The sequence below is a fragment of the Mytilus trossulus genome, chromosome 10 (assembly GCF_036588685.1).
Source record: "Mytilus trossulus isolate FHL-02 chromosome 10, PNRI_Mtr1.1.1.hap1, whole genome shotgun sequence".
In the NCBI taxonomy this organism is placed as follows: Eukaryota; Metazoa; Mollusca; class Bivalvia; order Mytilida; family Mytilidae; genus Mytilus; species Mytilus trossulus.
In genome coordinates, this window is record NC_086382.1 from 49417497 (window position 1) to 49437776 (window position 20280).

The following is a 20280-nucleotide window of genomic DNA, read 5'->3' on the forward strand; positions in this document are numbered from 1 at the left end:
CACTATTCGGTTACAGATCACGGGTGTCATTCGGTTTATCGAGAGAAAATATCGTGAAGGAATATTTAATGGTGGTCAAGAATTGCGATTGGATCGTGAAAGATCTGGTACTGAATTGTGAATGTTATTAATTGAAATTTTACTTTAAAATCTGTTTTTTTTTTTATCTAAAAGCGGAATTAATCAGAGAAAAAAATTATGTCTGTCAAAATGATTCAACTCAATGACACTGTGCTATTAGATAAATAAAATCAGCAGTACTTTAGGAGAAGACACAAAAGGCGTAACCCAAGTCTATGGGATTTATTAAAAAATGAAGACATCTTGAACCTATAACGAGTACATTCCAGTATATAATTATAAATTTGAAATTGAATCTTTGGTGTGACCAATTAAACAATATAATAAAGTTTTTTTCCCCGTTGAAACCGTTCATTTTGTTTTTAAAAAAACTGAATTTTATCATCTGGTCTCCTTGATAGCCCATCTGCATTGGTGTGTAATTTCCCGGCTCTATGTTGTATGACCATGTCATATTGAGACAATTTCTCTAACCATCTGGTTAGTTGTCCTTCGATCATTTTAAACGTTAGAAGCCATGTCAAACTGTTATGATCTGTCCTTATGATGAATTGTTGGCCTAATAAATAATTCCTGAATTGTCTGGTAAATACTACAATCGCTAGCAGTTCTTTTCGAGTGGTACAACATTTCCTTTGGGCTGGTGCCAATACCCTACTTGCATAACATATTACATACTCTTTTCCACCAATTACTTGTAATAATTCTGCTCCAACGGTGGTGTGGGAGGCATTAGTATCTAAAATGGACTTTTCCTTTGGATCTGGATATGCTAATGTAACTGAGTTGACAAGTGCCTGTTGTAATGATTCAAAAGCTATCTGGTGTTGCTCTTCCCATTGAAAAATTACTTTCTTCTTTGTCAGAGCATACAAAGGCTCAGCAAGGGTGACAAATCTTTTAATATGCTCCCTATGATAGTTGGTAAACCCAAGGAAAGATTAAACAGTTTTCTTCGTCAGAGGAACTGGCCAATTCAATATAACTTCTCTACTAGAGGGATTAACAGCTTTTCTTTTCTCATTTACCAGTTTACCTGTTTACTTCGTTTTGGAAAAATTTGCATTTTTGTCGTTTTAGTTTTAAATTATTTTCCCTGAATCTTTCTAGTACAGTTCTTAAATTTACAAGGTGATCTTCAAAATCTACCCAGAACAATAACATGATCAATGTATGCTAGGCATATTTTCCATGTCAAACCTGTTAAAATTAACTCTAGCATCCGCTGAAAGAATGCAGGACTATTACATAATCCAAAACTGAGTCTTATGTGTTCGAACAGTCCATATTTAGTTATGAATGCTGTCTTGTGCATATCGTCCTCATGTACATGTATCTCAGTCTTATGATATCCTGATGCCATGTCTAATCAGGACATACATTTACTACCTCTCAAACTTTCGATACAGGTCTCTATTCTTGGAATCGGAAATGCGTCTTTTCGAGTAATAGAGTTCAATTTTCTGTAATCAATACAGTACCTTATCTTCCCATCTTTCTTACGAACTAGTACTGGGGCTGCACTTCATTCTGATTATGATGTCTGTATGCCTACTCTATTTAATAAATCTTTGAGTTGTTTTTCTTATTCTTCCTCTAACCTAAGTGGTGTTCGTCGAATTCTTTCTCTTACAGGTGCTGAGTTTCCAGTGTCGATCCTATGCTTAACCTTGGTATAATATCCAATGTCGAGATCATGTTTTGAAAAGGTATCTTTAAAGTCCAGCAATAGTGACGCCAATCTCAGATTTTCGCTTAAATCCAAATTTTCCTTTGACGAATCTAGTAAAGTTTTTAATTGTACAGGAAAATTGGAATCCATTTTATCCCATTCATTTTTTTAAGTCTCTTAGTTCCCTCTCCACTGTGTAAACGGACCTTTCTGATGCTCTGTCCTCATAATCATCTATCGCTTCACATATTTCCATTGCTGTACCAACGAAGCGATTTTTTTTTCAGACTTATGGTCTTATCTGTCAAATTGTTAAGGACAATATGTACTCTTGAATCAGCTTTGGTCAAAATATTTGGCATAATCAGCCCATTCAAAGATTTACTTGGTTGAATAGCCACTGCATTTTCAAATTCTTCTGCCAATTTAACTGGTAGTCTGACAGTTGAATTAGGTGGAACAATAAGTGTCTTCCAACGTTATGCGGCAAATTTTGAAACTACTCTTTTCTGATTTAACTCCATTAATAAATTGGTTTTCACCTCTAATTGTTATTGATAAGTCAGTCAAATCTATCACGGCATCAAGATGTTTAAGAAAATCTAACCCTAGTATAACTTGATCATTGATTTTAGCTACTATAATTTTCACTTGGTATCAGTCTTTCCTACCTTAACTGTAACACATTATGTGTACCTTGCTGTAATGCTATTGTCTTTTTCAGCACCTTTCAACATTAACGAGCCTTTAAATAGTACCGGAGGCTTAAGTTTCTTTGCAAATTCTTCACTCATAAGTGTGACCTGGGCAGCTGTATCAATTACCGCATTTGCAATTACATCATTAATTGAAATACCTAACACAAGAGTATTGGATTCTTGATTTCGATAACTTGGATACAGTTGAACCTTACGTAATTGAGGATTATCAATACCATTCTTTTTATCTTCCTTTTAGCCACTATCGAAGTCTGTCAAGTTACAACGAACAGCACTGCTGTCACTAATTGTAACCTGTTTTTTTCCGAATACCTCTGGTTTCAATTCTCTAAGGGGAGATAATTGACCTATTTGAGATTTTTGGACTAATGCAGTTAATTTCCTGCCATATTCTGCATCCCTTTGCTTCATCTGCTTATATTGCTCCTTACTCCTTTCTCTTTCTTTATCCATCTTTTGAGCATGTTCCATGATTTTACCCCTTAATGTTTGACGTTCCCGTTGCATGCTCTCCATTCATCCTGAAAAATCACCTTCCTTTTCTGCCATTGTGCTCTCATTCTGATGTTGCAGCTCACTCATTTTCTGTTTAATTTGTGTATTTTCAAAACTCAATTCTTTTTGCCTTTTTTTCCTTTCCAGCTGATCCTTCTCCACTTCTTTTTGAAAACTATCTTTTGTTTGTTGGAGTACAGCAAGGTATTCCTCTATCTCTGCTTACTTACACCTCAGTTGCTTCTCAATATGGACTTTCCGAATTGATTTACCTCTAAGTTCAGTATTTTTGTGATTTTACTTTTTGCTTCTCAAATGTTACTCTTAAATCTTCAACTTCTTTCATATATTCCCTTTTTGAATGAACTTTGTCTTGTTCTGCAATTAACAACTTTGTCTTATACTGTTCTAATATTGTAGAAGTGTCGTCTTGTGCTGTTGGTTGCTTTTCCTGAGTTTCTTCCTCTGGACTACCTTCAACTGTGCCTTTCCTTATCAATGGGTCCCAAATCGTGTTTGGTACACCTTCTATCATCTTTAGATCTTCTAATGTCAAGGTAACTTTAATTTTTCTTGCTTTCATAATTAAATTGGCTCTGACCTCCCCTATGTCTCTAGTTCCCATTACCTATTCTTTTGTCGCAGTATTGATGTAAATTGTCGACATCTTCACTTGTATTTAATACACAATAATTACTTCTATATCAAATAAATTTTAAGACAATTTTTAATACAATTATAACCAATTTGTATATTTACTGCAACTGTTTTCCAATTCAACAACTCTTCACTACACTAGTACTCCCTAGTGGTAAAAAAATACAAATTATGAAACACTGCTAATCGAGGAAATTTATAAAAAAAAAAGAAATAAACAGAGCAAATAACATGAGTAAACTTTATTTTCGCCAAAACAAACCCAACAAATTTGTAGATACATAGTACTCTCCTGAAAATTAAAGGAATAACTTGCAATCCAAAGAAAAATGATACATAACATGTTCAAATCATACATGATTATTTAAGGTGATCTCATTCTTTACGGGGAGTTTCAAGGGAATCTTGTTGCCAAAAAAACGCAAGATTTTATAATAAGTCCAACATTCTAGATGACAAACTTTTTAATTTTACTATATCTAATGTAATTTTATCTCAATAAAGTGCACAGTATATCTGTTTAGCATTTCAAATTTGAAAAAGCATACCACTCAAAAGAGTTAACACTTTTATATATCCAATGATTTTGTTTTAAAGCATTATTAGTTCCATAGAATTTGTTCAGACAAGTTTAGAAATTTTCTGTATTTCATTTAACTCATTTGCTGTAACTGGAAATACATGTTCATTATGGCAATTTCTTATAGATCAGGATTTATAAATAAGCACTAGAATCGTATATATATTTATGTGCTCTACTCGTAGTTATTTATAGACGCGTAGTCCCTATTGTAAGAACCGGTTTGGATTTCGCGGGAAGTATATATTAAGTAAAGGAGCACGTTTTCAGTTATCAGGTTTAGGCGGTGACCACTACGTTGATTACTACTACAGTGTAGACATATTTACAGGAGTGAAGAATTGTTATGTAGTTCAGAGATCATTTGGATGATTGTGTACTAATTATGATGTTTGTTTATTTTTTACATATTCTGTAAGGCCAGTGTACCATGATTTTTTTTATTTACTGGACGTTACGTATTTGCATTTAGTGAATCCAATGTTTTGGTAGAAAATGCAAATTAATGATAATTTAGTTTGTACAAATACATGTTTAATAAAATGGACATGGTCACCGTGCTGGACAAACTCAGAAATGTGTTTCTTTATTTTATTACAAAATGATATAGTATACAGTTTGGGTTTGAAGAAGGTTTTATAAATTAAGAAGCGATGTGCACGTCATAAATACTTTATGTTCGTTTGAACAAGTGAATTAGAACATACATATATACTTTCCTGTGTTTTTGTAATAAATCAAATGACCCACAATGTTAAGGATACCTAGATGAACTTCTGATTTAAACACTAGATATACATTGTAATTTGAAAATGTTAATTGTTTTACAGTGTAGTCATTATAGATTAGTGCTTTTAACCCAGAGTATCATAGATGTAACATGGTCTATCAGAAAAATTGCAAGTAAGAGAACCTCCTTATTTCAGTTTGTTTTTAGCAAGCTGTACATTCACGTTACTACATTATCATATATTATTTTACATGTTTTACTGTCATTTCATAATATAAAATGTTTATATCAGAAATTATACATTTCAAACTGTTGTGTATGTGACAGAGAATAATATGAAGACCTCTACTGCATAAAATATAAAGCGCCCTTTAGATGCTCTTATTTCTGTTAGGTTCAAAAACGGATATTTCTTAATTAATGAATTTCAATATTGGCAAATGTTTCTAATTTGGGCTTTCAACCTTGATAATCTATAATTTTAATATAATGTAAAAACAGTACATTTGTAGCTCAACGATTGATACAAATGTTTAAGTTTTTAGTTTATGTAAACTGATATAAAAAAAAGATGATGTGATATTTTTTACTGCATCATATTACAACAAGATATGCAGGTATTTCCGTTATCGAAGTTCTATTGATATAACAATTCATGCTATAAAGACACCTTGCATTTATGCCAAATATGTTTTATATGTTCCTTCAATAGAAACCCTGCACATTGGACATTTCCTCATTGCAGGAGCACAGTCGATACAGCACGCAAGATGACCACATGGTAAGAAAGCAATAGATACATTCTTATCCATACATATTTTACACATAACTTGCTCCTTCAGTTGTGTGTTCTCCTCTTGTAAAGACCTTATTTCTACAAAAGAAAAAGAAATAATTAAAAATCAGCATTTTATAAGTTAATATTAATTCAAATACCAAATGACATGGTTGACCCACTGTAATACAGTTTTGTTTCAACATGGCAATACAAACTGAAGAAAAAAACGGCTGAATAAATAAAACTCAATCAAACATGTTTCTAGTGTTTAGAGGTGGTTTCTTTTGCATTTGGGAAAACACTGTGGGTCGACCAGTGTTCGTAGAATATTAATTTTAAATGTAAATCACAAGCCTAAAACATGTTCTGCCTTAAAAATGAGCAAACGGATTCATAATAAGAGTGTGCACACTGTACTGTCTAGCCTGATTGAATAACAATAATGAGGATGGCAAGGTCCAATGAACCCTGCAAGAAAGACATTTTAGTCTTGTTGTCACCAAGAACACAAAATCTTGTTGACCTACTACCTAAAATATCTGACAAAACAATGATATTAAAAATAAATATTGACCAAAGATCCATAAAAATGAAGTCAGGGTCAGATGAACCCTTTCAAGCATACTTTAACAACTTACAACCATTCCAAAACTAGTTGACCAATACATATTGTATCTGATAAACTGACACAGCCTAAACATTCGATATTCATTGAAGTACCATGAAAGATAAGGATACGGTTATATAAACTGCCAGACATGAGACCGTACGATAAATAAATAACCCAAATCTAGTGACATTACTGCTTATAGGTTTTGAGAAGTAAATAAAACCGCAAACACTTTACATTGTTCAATTAGCTATTGAATAAAGGCCAAGGTCTGATGAAACTGTCAGTCGGACATGCACACCTTACAATTACTCCATACACTTAAAATAGTTGTCATATTCCTTACAATATATGAGATACAGAATAGGCAACTTAATTTTCATCTATATCACTGATCCATGAAATGAGGTCGAGGTATTTAAAAGTAAAATGGGCATCTTACTGATGCAAGACACTCGTATATCCAACATCTTAATACAAGATTGCATACACTGAAGTAACCTTTTTAATTATCTTGAAAGTCAGTTATATGAAGGTTTTACTGCATGTATGAAATAAACGTAACATTAATCAATGTTCTTTTATAAAGAGGTAACATTCTAACGAACCATACAAGACAAGATATTTGTATTTACAATAATTCAATAAATAAAAAAAACAAATGAAATAACATAAAACTGAACTCCGTGGAAAATTTGTAATGGAAGGTCCCAAATAATGGTAAAATCAAAAGCTCGAAAACATCAAACGAATGGACAAAACGGTCATAATTCTGACTTTACAAATGTTGAGCAGTATTTGCTTACCCTTCTAGAGTACTTGAGATCACCCCAAGGTTTTGGTAGGGTTCGTGTTACTTAGTCTTTAGTTTTATATATTGTATCGTGTGTACATTTTTTTAGGCATTGTCAGCTTGTTTTCGATCAATGCGTTTGACTATCCCACTGGTATATGTTGTCCCTCTTTTGATACAGGCATTTTCTTATGTAAAACAAGGTGGATTAAACCTGATTGTATAGCTAGCGAGACCTCTCACTTGCATGACAGTCGTATAAAATTCCATTATATTGACAAAGATGTTAAAAAAAGCAAGCGTACAGTATAAGTATAATGTTAAAAATATGGATACAGCAGTCAACATTGTGGCATTATCTTAGTCGGATTAAAAAACCACAATGACAGGATGCAGAAGTACATAGCCACGTCAAATGCACAAAAGAAACACAAAAAGGCACAAAGAAAGGAATACAGAACTTAACATGAAACTCCTCTTACATATTAACGTGATTTAAAAGTACAAAGCTACGTCATTAAGCGGTACAATCGATGACAGTAAATGAGAAAAAGAACAAATAAAAAATAGAAATAAAAATTGCCAAGACATAAGCTACGCACATACAAGATAAGTTTTCAAATTAATCGTTGTAAACATAACAAAAAATATAGAACTGAAATTGTAAAATGAGATTTAAATAATTGAACCATGACAAACAGAAACAGAAACTTCAATACGAAAGCCATATATGATCAAAGTATGAAACATCCAGGTCTTCTACCTTCTGTAATATTAAACTATTAAGCAATTATTTAACGCCACGGAAGACAGCGTATGGTCTTTGCTCAAACTTTAATCGATATAAAAAAAAATAGAAACGAGAAACACTTATAAACCACATTAAAAAACGACGACAACTGAGCATAACGTGTTTGACTTAGAACAGATGCTAACAAATCGGCGGATTTACCCGTTCAAATAAGCAACAACCATCATCCTTATCTGAAATAATAGTGTAACGTCACAACATATAAAGCCACACTATAAGATATCAATTTAATTTTGGAGAAAATCTTGTCCATAAATTAAAGCATTAATAAATCCAGAAAGGAAAAAAATGTCACTTTCAAACTTGAAAATGATATTTTACATTTTGAAAGTAATATAAATCATTCTTCAAATGATGAGGTTAAAAAACATTTTTTTTTAAGAAAACCGTAACATAACTGATAGATGATAAAGGTCAGCATATTTAAGAGCAATCAAAAATTCTGATGGAACAACAAAATTTTTACAAAAATTTGTACTCAAGCAAAAACTATATTGCAATGATACATCATTTTTTAATCATAACATTAAGCTTACAGAAGAACAAAATGATCTTTGTGAAGGATTTAGCTTTTAAAGTATGTGCTGAATCTTTAAAATTTATGACAAATGGTAAAAGACCTGGTTCTGATGGGTATTCTATAGATTTTTATAAATGTTTTGGGAAAGATATTGGGCCTTTTGTCTTTCGATCTCTTCACTTTGGATATGCAGGGGGTAAATTTTCTGATTTTCAGTATCAAAGTAAAATAACTTGCATTCCTAAGAAGGGAAACGACAGACAGTGTATAAGTAACTGGCGTCCTATTAGTCTTTCGAATACTAATATGAGGGGAATTACTATCAATGATAAAGAATAACTTTTAAGCATTGTACGCATACTTTTGGGAATTGAATTTTCTTAAGATTAAAGCTGTATCACAGAAATTAATTTTGCTAAGAAAATTAAAGAGGTCGCTGCAATTCTAAAGAGCTGGCAACATCGAAAACTCACATTATTGGGAAAAAATACAGTAATTTAATCACTTGCTCTTTCAAAGTTGGTCCATTTATTGACAGCATTACCAAACCTATCACACTGCAGGTTAACAGAGCTCACTTCATTATTTTATGATTTAATATGGAGTTAAGCGAAACACACTTATTGTTGACAAGGTGGACTTAATATGGTACATCTTCATTTCTATATTATTTTTTTGAAAATAAGTTGGATAAAAAGACTGCTGGCAAACCCTAGCAGTAGCTGGTAGCAGTTGTTACAGGCAGACCTTTTGAAGTATAGGGTGAAAGGGTTTTACATCTTTAGAAAGAAAAACTGATTGAGATTTCTAAAAGATTTAAAAATTCTATTTGAAAGGATGTTTTACTTTGCTTTTCCGCTGTAAAACCTATTACTGAGATTTTTGTCAGTGACATTTTATTCTAAGTTATTTTGAACCGTTCTCCTTTGAATGATTTCCCATATTACATTCAATGGGGAAATGTGGTAGTGAGTTAGTGATCTTATTAATCGTGAGTAATTTCTAGAACAAGTACAAACCAACAATTTTATTTAATATTATGGTCTGATATCAAAAATCCCGGACACTAGGAAAAAATATTCTAAAGAGAACTATCAAAATCAAGATTTAGATAGGACTAACACTGGTGATACTTTCTTAACCATTATCAGGTGTAATGTGAAAGCCAAATTCGTATATAAAACTTAGTAGATAAAGTTATATAAATTACAAAAATCCAACTAATACCGAATTAAAAGATACCAAGTTATGTACACTTGGTAAACTTGGAGAAGAAACCATTGAATACCTGTTATTTGAATGTCCAAATTTTGTTCAATTGTGGCAGTCTTTTTCCAATATTGTGAAACTTTTTTTTTGTAAACTTTGATCTCAACAAAGAGAATGTGTTTCTTAGTTGCAAACATGAATGTTTATTATTGAATCTGCTAATCATAATTACATAGAACTATTTTTTTATAAATGTAAATTAAATGAAACAAAACCGAATATGGTTGAGTTAAAGAATAAAACAAAAACCAACCAATTTCTTGAAAATCATATTGCAAGGAAAAATTATAAAGTCCAAGTTTGTGATTAAATTTGTTCTCCTTTACATGTAATATATAACTAAGTTTTGTTTTCATATTATCTATGTTTAGATAAGAAAAAAGAAATGATTTATAAACTAAATGAGAAAATTTATTTCTTTTAATAAATTGTATTAAAAAGTAAGTCATGATACATATTTTAGCAACACAGATGAGTGAAAGTATTAGTTTTGTATGTGAGTAAGTCAGAGAGAGGAAGAAGAGATAAATCAAATACAATTTATATGTAACCTAAAATATTCTTATTGTTAAAAATTAATTAGACAGAGATTCATTTTGTATACTTCTTTTTTCTTCTTTTTTCTTTGCCCCTTGATACCATTGTCAGGTGGTAGTGTAATGGGGTCTGTTAAATGATAACTATTTACAAATAAATACAAGATGAAAAAAAAAAGTTGCGAAGGAAATCTCAAAGCATTTTTTTTATGTAGTTAATTCAAAAGGCCTTGCGATTTAAGTTAAACAGGATGTTGCGATTTTGAATGAAGTTTATTTAGAATTTAATACTCTTTGACCAGGTATGATCTTTTTAATGAGTTTGCCCGAAGCAGGAGGTATTACTTTATACTTCACCACTAATCAGAAGAACAACTTTATTATTTGTATCTTTTTTTTTATCCCTTAAGATATATTTTAATATATCCCAAATTATTATAATTTCTGATGTAATGTTAAACAATTTCAGTAATTTTGTTGTGGCGGTTGTTATCCCAATAAAAAGATAAATATATCATTATCGTATGTTACTATGATACCTATGATATCTATGTAGATTTTAGTTACAAATTTAGCAAAATTTAAAAAAACCCATGCCAAACAAGAAGCACCTTAGTAAGATTTAATTACCCTCAGTATATGTGCAGTTTTAAGATAAAAGAACATCTCTTTTAACAATAGTCTAAAACTTGTATTATATGCATTGGCTGCTTTTCTGCAGGAACGAACAGAACAACCATCGCTTTACGAGTACTTGAGGTTTATTTTGTATACTAGAAGTTAGCATTCATAAAGGCTATAATTAATTTCAGACTTGATCATGAATGAGACTTACGAACATCAATAGTATCTTTTAAACTTTTATTCAAGTCCTTTGTAGAACTTTTTATTATACTTTTCACGTTTACACCAATTTTGACAGTTAGCAGACGAAACGTCTTTATTAACCTAATGACACTGTTTCCAATCTTTCATAGATGGAGAATGATATTTAGGTCCAATCTTTATAATTTCTTTACCTCACGGTCTTCGACGATGTTGAGGTTTCTTGTAATGACACCACCATATGGAACATATCATAAACTAGATGTTCCACAGTATCGAAGGAATGGAACATGGCTTTTTATGTTGACGTCTGATTCAACTGTCGTATATTTAAAGATAATTCTTCGAAATTATTTTTTCTTTGTACTTGTTTGACTTTATAAATCTTTTGATATGAGCGTCACTGATGAGTCTTATGTAGACGAAACGCGCGTTTGATCATGCTTATTATGTTATACTATTGATTTTTTTTAGGTATTCGGAAGTAGTAAAGGTGCACTTGATTTCCTTTATAATTTTCTCGTCCCGTCTGTCCACATATTGAATACCACATTTACATTTGTAGGCTGGGTTCAAGTTACCACATATATAAGGTTTGGGTCTTTTTTTTCCAGGTAATGTCACAGGAACAGAAGACTGAAAAAGCTCTACCATATATTGTTGATTTTTTTAAAAAGTTAATCTAAACAAGAACGTCATATTGTGGTAGTGTACAGAATTGGTATATATTGACAATCTTTACAAAAACGATTGTTTCAACACGCAGATATTCTTAAAGTTGGGTTGTTATTCAATTAATTTCATCTATGTTCTCCTTTTTATAAACTATAAGTTATATTAAAGCAAGAATGCATTTATACATTCATGTATGGCATGGTATTGGTTGCAAAAATTTGATATTTTTCATTCAAATGCAATATTTTTCATTTAATTGGTATATTTTTTCATTTATATGCAATATTTTTTCATTTATATGCAATATTTTTTCATTTGTATGGTATATTTTTTCATTTATATGCAATATTTTTTCATTTATATGCAATATTTTTTCATTTATATGCAATATTTTTCATTTGTATGGTATATTTTTTCATTTAAATGGTATAATTTTTCATTTATATGCAATATTTTTTATTTTAATGGTATAATTTTTCATTCAAATGGTATAATTTGTCATTCAAATGCAATATTTTTTATTCAATTTGTATAACTTGTCATTGTAATGCAATATTTTTCATTCAATTGGTATAATTGTCGTTTTTTTATTTATATGCAATAATTTTTATTTATATGCAATAATTGCATTATGGGAAATTGTTTGACGTCACAAGGTCAAATTTGCAACAACGTTTGTGATTGGTCGATATAGTCGGGCAGCCCCTGCTTGACTCACATGTTGAAGTTGGCACGTTCTCTATGAACTCCCCTGGTTTGATTAGCTGTTGATATCTATATATGAGAAGGTAACGTTTTGTATAACTGTTTGCATTCCCCCTTTCTTTCTCAACACGAATGCATGACCAAGAATTAAAAAAACGCGTCGCCCCACTAACTAAATCTTGCGTTCATGCGAGTCCGGCATTGCAGGCTGATACTGTTAGTGTTACTGTTAGGATTATGTACCCTTGTGTTGATTCAATACTAAACATATGGAAAGTTTATAGAAAATCCATAGTCCAAATAATTATGACGTCTGGCAAGGCTATTTTGATTTTTTTTCTTGGACGCCTTCCTGCGACCAAAATAGCCTTGCCAGACGTCATAATTATTTAGACTAGAACATGGATCCACAGCCTTTTCTTTTTAATCTTGTTCCCTCAAATAAGGCAATTTAATAACTGATAGATATCGGAGTATTGCTCGAAATTTCCTCAAAACAAGTTTATTACTGTAGTTATAATAATGGTTAAAACAAATAAAAAATGAGCTCAAATTAAGTACACCTTTTAGGGTGCACTTGACTGGCTCAGCACCACTCCAGATGTTTGGGAATTTACAGGTTGCTTATATTTTTTTGTAAACAATTAATAAACACAAGCAAATTTTCGAAAAGCAAGTGAGTAATCTATGTTTGAAATTTTATAACAAAAATCTCTGTATTGAAGGCTGTGGATTTTCTATAAAATCTTGGTTTATTTGCCACAAAGTACTCGCTTTGTTTATAAAAAATCCGTAAACCAGAACTGGAAGTTGACAGCAGGTTCATCAGATGGAAACACTTGTTGGAAACAGTTGGGGTACATCTAATAACCAATGTAAAAAAGTGCCGAAATATGCACCACAATGGCCGTTTATGGAAAAATTGGAATGTGTTCTAGTTCCCATCTCTGAATCCCCGAATTAGATTTTTTTTCAACGTCCCACTGTAGTTAATAATTACTATATGTCTTTGCATATTTCAAAACATATTTTTCTTCAGGAATTGTTAGCTCTCTAGAACTTTTATTTGTCAGCATATTTTGTTCATATTTATACACATAATGCAAGCTATATATATTCATAGCCTCTCATACACCTTGTATCATCTTACAGCGAATATAGGTACTATCCAAGCAGGCGTGAGCGATTTTGATCTTACACGGTAACGACAAATCTTTCTTTTGTTCACATAATATCAATGTGACTACTTCAATCTAAACATAATTGCTGTTTTAAGAAATGATTTGATCGTAGCTTGACTAATTAGAGATGTCTCATTATTTTCCCAAAACAAGAGGGATTACTAAAAGCATGTGCAAATACTTGTAAAAGAAGTTGGCCCTCGTCTCATCCGATAGAATGTCAATGTGTGTGTATAATAAGTATAGCTGTTTCAATAATTGGCACTGAAATCTTTTCGATATTTTATCCCTGAAGAAGCCTTGTGTATGGTGTTTGGCTGACCACATACATCCTTATGTACGGTGCATAGTTAAGTTGTTGTACACCGTACACAAAAACTTTATTTTCATACTCGTTTATTACCCAAACAGTTTCAAAGAATGAGTAATCACAGGTAGCTTTATGATTGGTAACCATTACTGTTACCCTGTAATAGGTTTCTTTCAGATAAAACATGTAAATGTCTCAACAACTGTATCGAAATTGAAAGTGGGTGTTGACTTTCACAACTATTTGCGCATGTTATTTGTTCTTATTTGAATATCAAAGTTTTTTTATGAATAGGAAAAAATCGATGCAAAAATTATTTGGGAGCAGGAATTTCAAATGTTGAGAAATGTACATTGAATAATGAAAAAGCAAAACAAAGATTTCCGTTACCTTGTAAGGTCAAAATTGATCATGCCCGCTTGGTTAGTACCTATTTCCAGTGTACTGATGATACACGGTGTCATAGGACAATTTCGAATTTCGGCCAGATTCACTTTTATTTCAAGGAGAAATTGCCCTTTAATTATATGAATGGAAATTTGTTGTTTCCAACTTGTTAGCACTGACTAGAATAATGCTAAGTAACATAAAACTAAGATTAAGTTCAAATTCAGGTGGTGTCACTTTGACTGTTTCTGAGTTATGTCTTTTCCAATTTGCACTTGTTCACCACCTATTTAAGCATGACAATCAATCCATTTTGCCAGTGGAGGATCCATGTCATCAGACACAATCTTGTTTTATTATGCGACCACAAAAATATATTTAGGATCATAATAATGGTATGATGAAGTAATTGTTGTCCATGTTGTCTGCGTCGTTGTCCTTAGACACATTACGTTTCTAGACAATAACCATGATAACTTTAGTTTAAGTGTGGATCTAGATATGATTTTTTTTTAGAAGGTTCAATACCACAAGGTTGGGATTAATTTTGGATGATGGTCCCAACGGTTTTGGAATTCAGACTCAAAGGGGGCCAAAATAAGCATTTTTCTTTAAGTTATTACCATGAACTTAGAAAAATGCATAATATATATAAGATAAACACATAACAAATCAAAAACAAACAAACTGTGCGCATCAATGAATACATTTTATGATTTATAATCACCAGAGCATGAAATGAAGTACTATGCAAGCTTCCAAGTCATGCAAGTAATTCCAAAGTGTCCCATGTAAAAAGCATTATCGCTATTTTAGGAAATTTTCCTTTGATCTTGCTGACTGGTGATTTCCTTTCTCAGCAGGAGTCAAGACAAGTGATATGAACAATGATGGCAAGAAACTAAATTAAATGAGGCACATGGATCCTAATGAAACTGACAATGTCGTCATAGTTACAAATAGCGATCAACAAATTATCATTGCAATTGGTCATCTCAACTGGATTGCTTTTCTCATTTTAGCCATATCATCTCAGGCGAGAAAATCAATCTTGTTGAGATGATCAATGATAATCTGTAAGAACATGTATCTAAATTATATGCCTTTTAAAGCTAACTAAAGCCTTTTCCTATTGATTTAGTATGGTTCATCAAAAATGATTTACTTTAATTAGAAAATGAGTTATTCAGTCCATGTATTCAGTTTCTGCGCAAAGTTTCAAAAATTCTCAAGTGCCTAATTAATATAAAAAGTAAAATATTAAATATTTGGTCAACAAATAACAAACATGTGTTACTAAACTATTAGGAATAAAAAGAGAGGAGACAACTCGCGAAAGCATGTGTAATCACACTGTGTGAGAAATTAACTAAGTTTCCACATCCCATGTCAGAATCTTTCATAATAAAGGTTGCAGTCTTGAAATTGACTGCTCCATAGGCTAACATGCAAAACAGCTGATCTTTGAAAACAAAAAAATAAAAAAATAAAAAATGCTAGCCTAATTTTGCTATATATAAAAAAAAATTCATGTTCATATCATGTATGTACTAATGTGAAATTGTGATTTAATCGAAAAAAAGGGGGTTCTTGCCACGAAGAATAAAAAGTGACGCAATCCTGAAGTCAAAACATTTTTTTCCTACTTTCTGTTTGCTATTTTTACTAGGCCGCACCACTTCCAGTAAACATGATATCCTTCCACTTTCATGGATTGATATCCCCAAAAGATGCAAGTCTATATATATGTTTCAATTCAGCATAAACCTACATGTATAATCAAACAGAAAAAATTGAGTTCAGAAAAAAATTCAGAAAAAAATGCACTATTTTGTTCCCCTCCATGTTTTGACATGCACCCGAAACTGGAGTTGTAATACAAGACTGCTACCTAAAGGTTAATACAGTCAAAAATTAAATACAATACTGACTGCCAATCCTGCCTAAAGTTTTTAAAATCTGACAAAGTCAAAGATGAAGCTTAGTAAGTTACAAAAATTACATCCTTGGTCCCTTGCTATTACACATTGGTGGGTTTTCATATAGCGCTCAAAAGTGACTAAAGCCCTCAAAATCCTAGCTTAGATCCAGATTCACACATGCATGTTTATTTCTCTGAAATGAAAATATTTAAGTTATACCCTTGACTGTTCAGAGTGTAAAATATCACTGATTTATACATAGAAATCTGATAAATTGCAGAATACTATACATGCTGTAGCTACAAATGCAACACCATGGATATTAGCTGTGAAATATTGGCTCATGTGATAGGTTTGATGGCTTAATGACATTCTTCTTTTTTTTGCAGAAGATGGCAACATACCCAGATCATGAACATGATGAAGAGCAAGAAGAGTCTATTTTTGAAATTTTTTTCCAAGACTTGGACGAAACGTTATCATATTGTGAAAATATCCCAGATAACCCTCCAAATTGTGACATAGAATACTTTCGCAACAGATTGAAAAGTGCAGTGGATGGCTTAAATTGTTTAGAATTTAATTTAGTTATAAATAGAGCTGATCAGAGCTTAATTGAGAAAATTCAAACCCTATTATCTTGTCTTCAGCCCCTGAGAGAACATTGGAGCACGATAGATTTTTCTATGCCATCTAGTTTCTTGAGCATTGTTGATGGAGCAGGATGTATTTCAGCGACTGATAGGCTGGGAAGGCCTCCTGCTTTTATATGCACCGACCAAGTGGAATATTTGTTTAAAATTGGTTTTAAGATATGTGAAATAGCCAGAATGTTCTTAGTGCACAGAACAACACTATGGAGACGACTTAAATATGAGGAGAAGAATCTGGTTAGACATACTATGATAAATGATTCAGAATTGATGTCAGTGATGCGAGAAATCGTTAACAGTCAACCACATACTGGTGTGAGTATGATGATTGGCCACTTAAAAGCAAAAGGTATAAGTGTGCAACAGTCACGTGTAAGGAGAACTCTGCGTGATATTGATCCAGGAAGCACCTTGATACGATGGGGCTTAACTGCAGTTCGCAGGAAATACTCAGTTGCAGGGCCTAATGACCTATGGCATATTGATGGACACCATGCGCTGATCCGCTGGAAATTAGTAACACATGGAGGTATTGATGGTTTTTCGCGATTAATAGTGTTCTTAAAATGCTCGAACAACAACTTGGCGGTCACTGTTTTGAACTCGTTTTTGAAAGCAGTTGAATCGTACTCATTACCATCTCGAGTCAGAGGTGATCAAGGAAGTGAAAATGTTTTAGTTGCTAGATATATGGAAGAAAGGCGAGGCTCTGATCGTGGTAGTTTTATAGCAGGAAAATCTGTGCACAATAGCAGAATTGAAAGGCTTTGGAGAGATGTTTATTATGCTGTAATTCAAACATTCTATTCATTGTTTTACTATCTAGAAGGAAATGATCTGCTAGATGTTGATAATCAAAAGGATCTGCTGTGTTTACATTATGTGTTTATACCTCGTATCAACGAAGCACTCTCTCAATTCGTAGTGGCATATAATAGTCATGGGTTAAGAACAGAACGTTGTTGGTCACCACAAAAGATCTGGGTGAACAGCATGATTCAAAAAAACATTCATTCAGCTGAACTGAATAGTGAAAATATTTTAATTGATGGAATTGAGCAGTATGGAATAGACCCTCAAGTTAATGATGTTCAAACACATGGTGAAGATATTGGCTCATTGGACATGCTGAATATGCAACCAGATCATGTAATTGTAGATGTGGATAACTTGTTGAGTCAGGTTGACCCTCTTATTCCAAGTAATGAACATGGAGTTGATGTTTATCTTGCTGCAAGAGAGATTGTACGACATGATGATGTGTAGAATTAGATAAAAATAAAACTCTGTTTTTTTTTATTTTCACTGGTACATGTAGATTATTGTACACTGACCCTGTACTTGCCCATGTTAAGATGATGTTATTCATGTTAAATTATATTTGTGAAGTCAAAATTACTTTAAATGTATAACATACATGTACATTTGAATACATTGTATGAGACAACAAACCTTTACAAAATGTGAAATAAAAAGATAAATACAAAACATAAAATGTACAACAAGAGAGTACACACTGAAACGTCTCACCTGCTTTACTTTTCACTGATATTATGTTGAAAGTCCTAAATATAAAGCTTAACTATAACTATCACACATGATCCAAGAAAATGAGGTCATATAAACCAATCAAGAAATACAGCTGAAGGATGTCTCCGGCTGTGGGAATTTCTCTCTACATTGAAGACCTGTTGGTGACCTGCTGTTGTTTTTTCTATGGTCGGGTTGTTGTCTCTTTGACACATTCCCCATTTCCATTCTCATTTTTAGCTCACCTTTCCTGAAAGGAAATGTGAGCTTTTGCCATTACTTGGCGTCCGTCGTCGTTGTCCGTCGTCGTCCGTTGTCCGTTGTCCGTCATCGTCGTAAACTATTTCAAAGATCTTCTTCTCTGAAACTACTGAACCAATTCCAACCGATCCTTAGGGTATCTAGAATAAAATTTGTGTTTTATTTTCCATTTCTTCAAAAAACATGGCCGCTATGGCTAAAAATAGAACATAGGGGTAAAATGCAGTTTTTGGCTTATATCTCAAAAACTAAAGCATTTAGAGCAAATCTGACATGGGGTAAAATTGTTCATCAGGTCAAGATTTATCAGCCCTGAAATTTTCAGAGGAATCAAAAAACCCATTGTTGGGTTGCTGCCACTTAATTGGTAATTTTAAGGAAATTTTGCAGTTTTTGGTCATTATCTTGAATATTATTATAGATAAAGAGAAACTGTAAACAGTAAAAATGTTCAGCAAAGTAAGATCTACAAATAAGTCAATTTGACCAAAATTGTCAATTGACCCCTTAAGGAGTTATTGTCCTTTAAAGAAAATTTTACACAATTTGTTCATCATATTTGCTAACTTTAAAAAATCTTCTCCTCTGAAACTACTGAACCAATTTCAACCAAACTTAAGGTAAATGATCATTAGGGTGTCTAGAATAAAGTTTGTGTTTTATTTTCTGTTTCCTCAAAAAAGATGGCCGTCATGGCTAAAAATAGAACATAGGGTAAAATGCAGTTTTTGGCTTATATCTCAAAAACTAAAGCATAAAGAGCAAATCTGACATTGGGTGAATTTGTTCATTAGGTCAAGATCTATCAGCCCTGAAATGTTCAGAGGAATCAAACAACCTATTGTTGGGTTGATGCCACTTAATAGGTAATTTTAAGGAAATTTTGCAGTTTTTGCTCATTATCTTGAATATTATTATAGATAAAGAGAAACTGTAAACAGCAAAACTGTTAAGCAAAGTAAGATCTACAAATAAGTCAATATGACCAAAATTGTCAATTGACCTTTAAAGGACTTATTGCCCTTTAAAGACATTTTACTTAATTTGTTTTACTTGTTAGCTTACTTTAAAAAATCTTCTCCTTTGAAACTGCTGAATCAATTTCACCAAACTTAGGCTGAATGAGTTTCAGAGTATCAAGTATAAATTTTATATTTTATTTCCTTGTACGTCAAGAAAGCCTGTATGGCTAAAATAGAACATAGGGGTAAAATGCATTTTTTTGCTTTTGAAGAAGATATGACCAGATTCAAGAATATTTATATAAATTGAAAAGCCAAAATAATCATTGATGAAAGATTTAAGCAAATAATTTAAGGTGAGCGATTCAGGCTCTTGAGAGCCTCTTGTTATGTCGTGTACATGTTACAATCATTCTATACACTAAATATAGTAAGTTGACCTATTGCTTATAAATAGCTTCAAAGAAACAGACTGAACTATGGAAACTAAACAATGAACGATGAAAATGAGGTCAAGGTCACATGAACGATACTTGGCAGACAATTACAGCCTACTATACTTCCATACAACAGACATATTTGACCTATTGCTTATAGTTTTACACCAAAACACCTAGC

At 32.2% G+C, this 20280-nt stretch overlaps 1 protein-coding gene across 3 annotated transcripts; it reads left to right on the top strand.

Moving 5' to 3' along the window:
* Positions 1–12324: 12324 nt before the first annotated feature.
* LOC134687553 (uncharacterized) lies at positions 12325–18208 on the top strand. 3 transcript variants are annotated; one of them, XM_063547937.1, is made up of 2 exons: positions 12325–12539; positions 16646–18208. In XM_063547937.1, exon 2 carries the CDS (start codon positions 16649–16651, stop codon positions 18173–18175), a length of 1527 nt encoding a protein of 508 aa, XP_063404007.1. In that variant the 5' UTR covers positions 12325–12539; positions 16646–16648; the 3' UTR covers positions 18176–18208. The 3 variants fall into 3 exon arrangements, with proteins under 3 accessions (XP_063404007.1, XP_063404008.1, XP_063404006.1); XM_063547938.1 differs by lacking the exon at positions 12325–12539 and adding an exon at positions 12555–13132; XM_063547936.1 differs by lacking the exon at positions 12325–12539 and adding an exon at positions 12555–13075.
* Positions 18209–20280: the final 2072 nt, after the last annotated feature.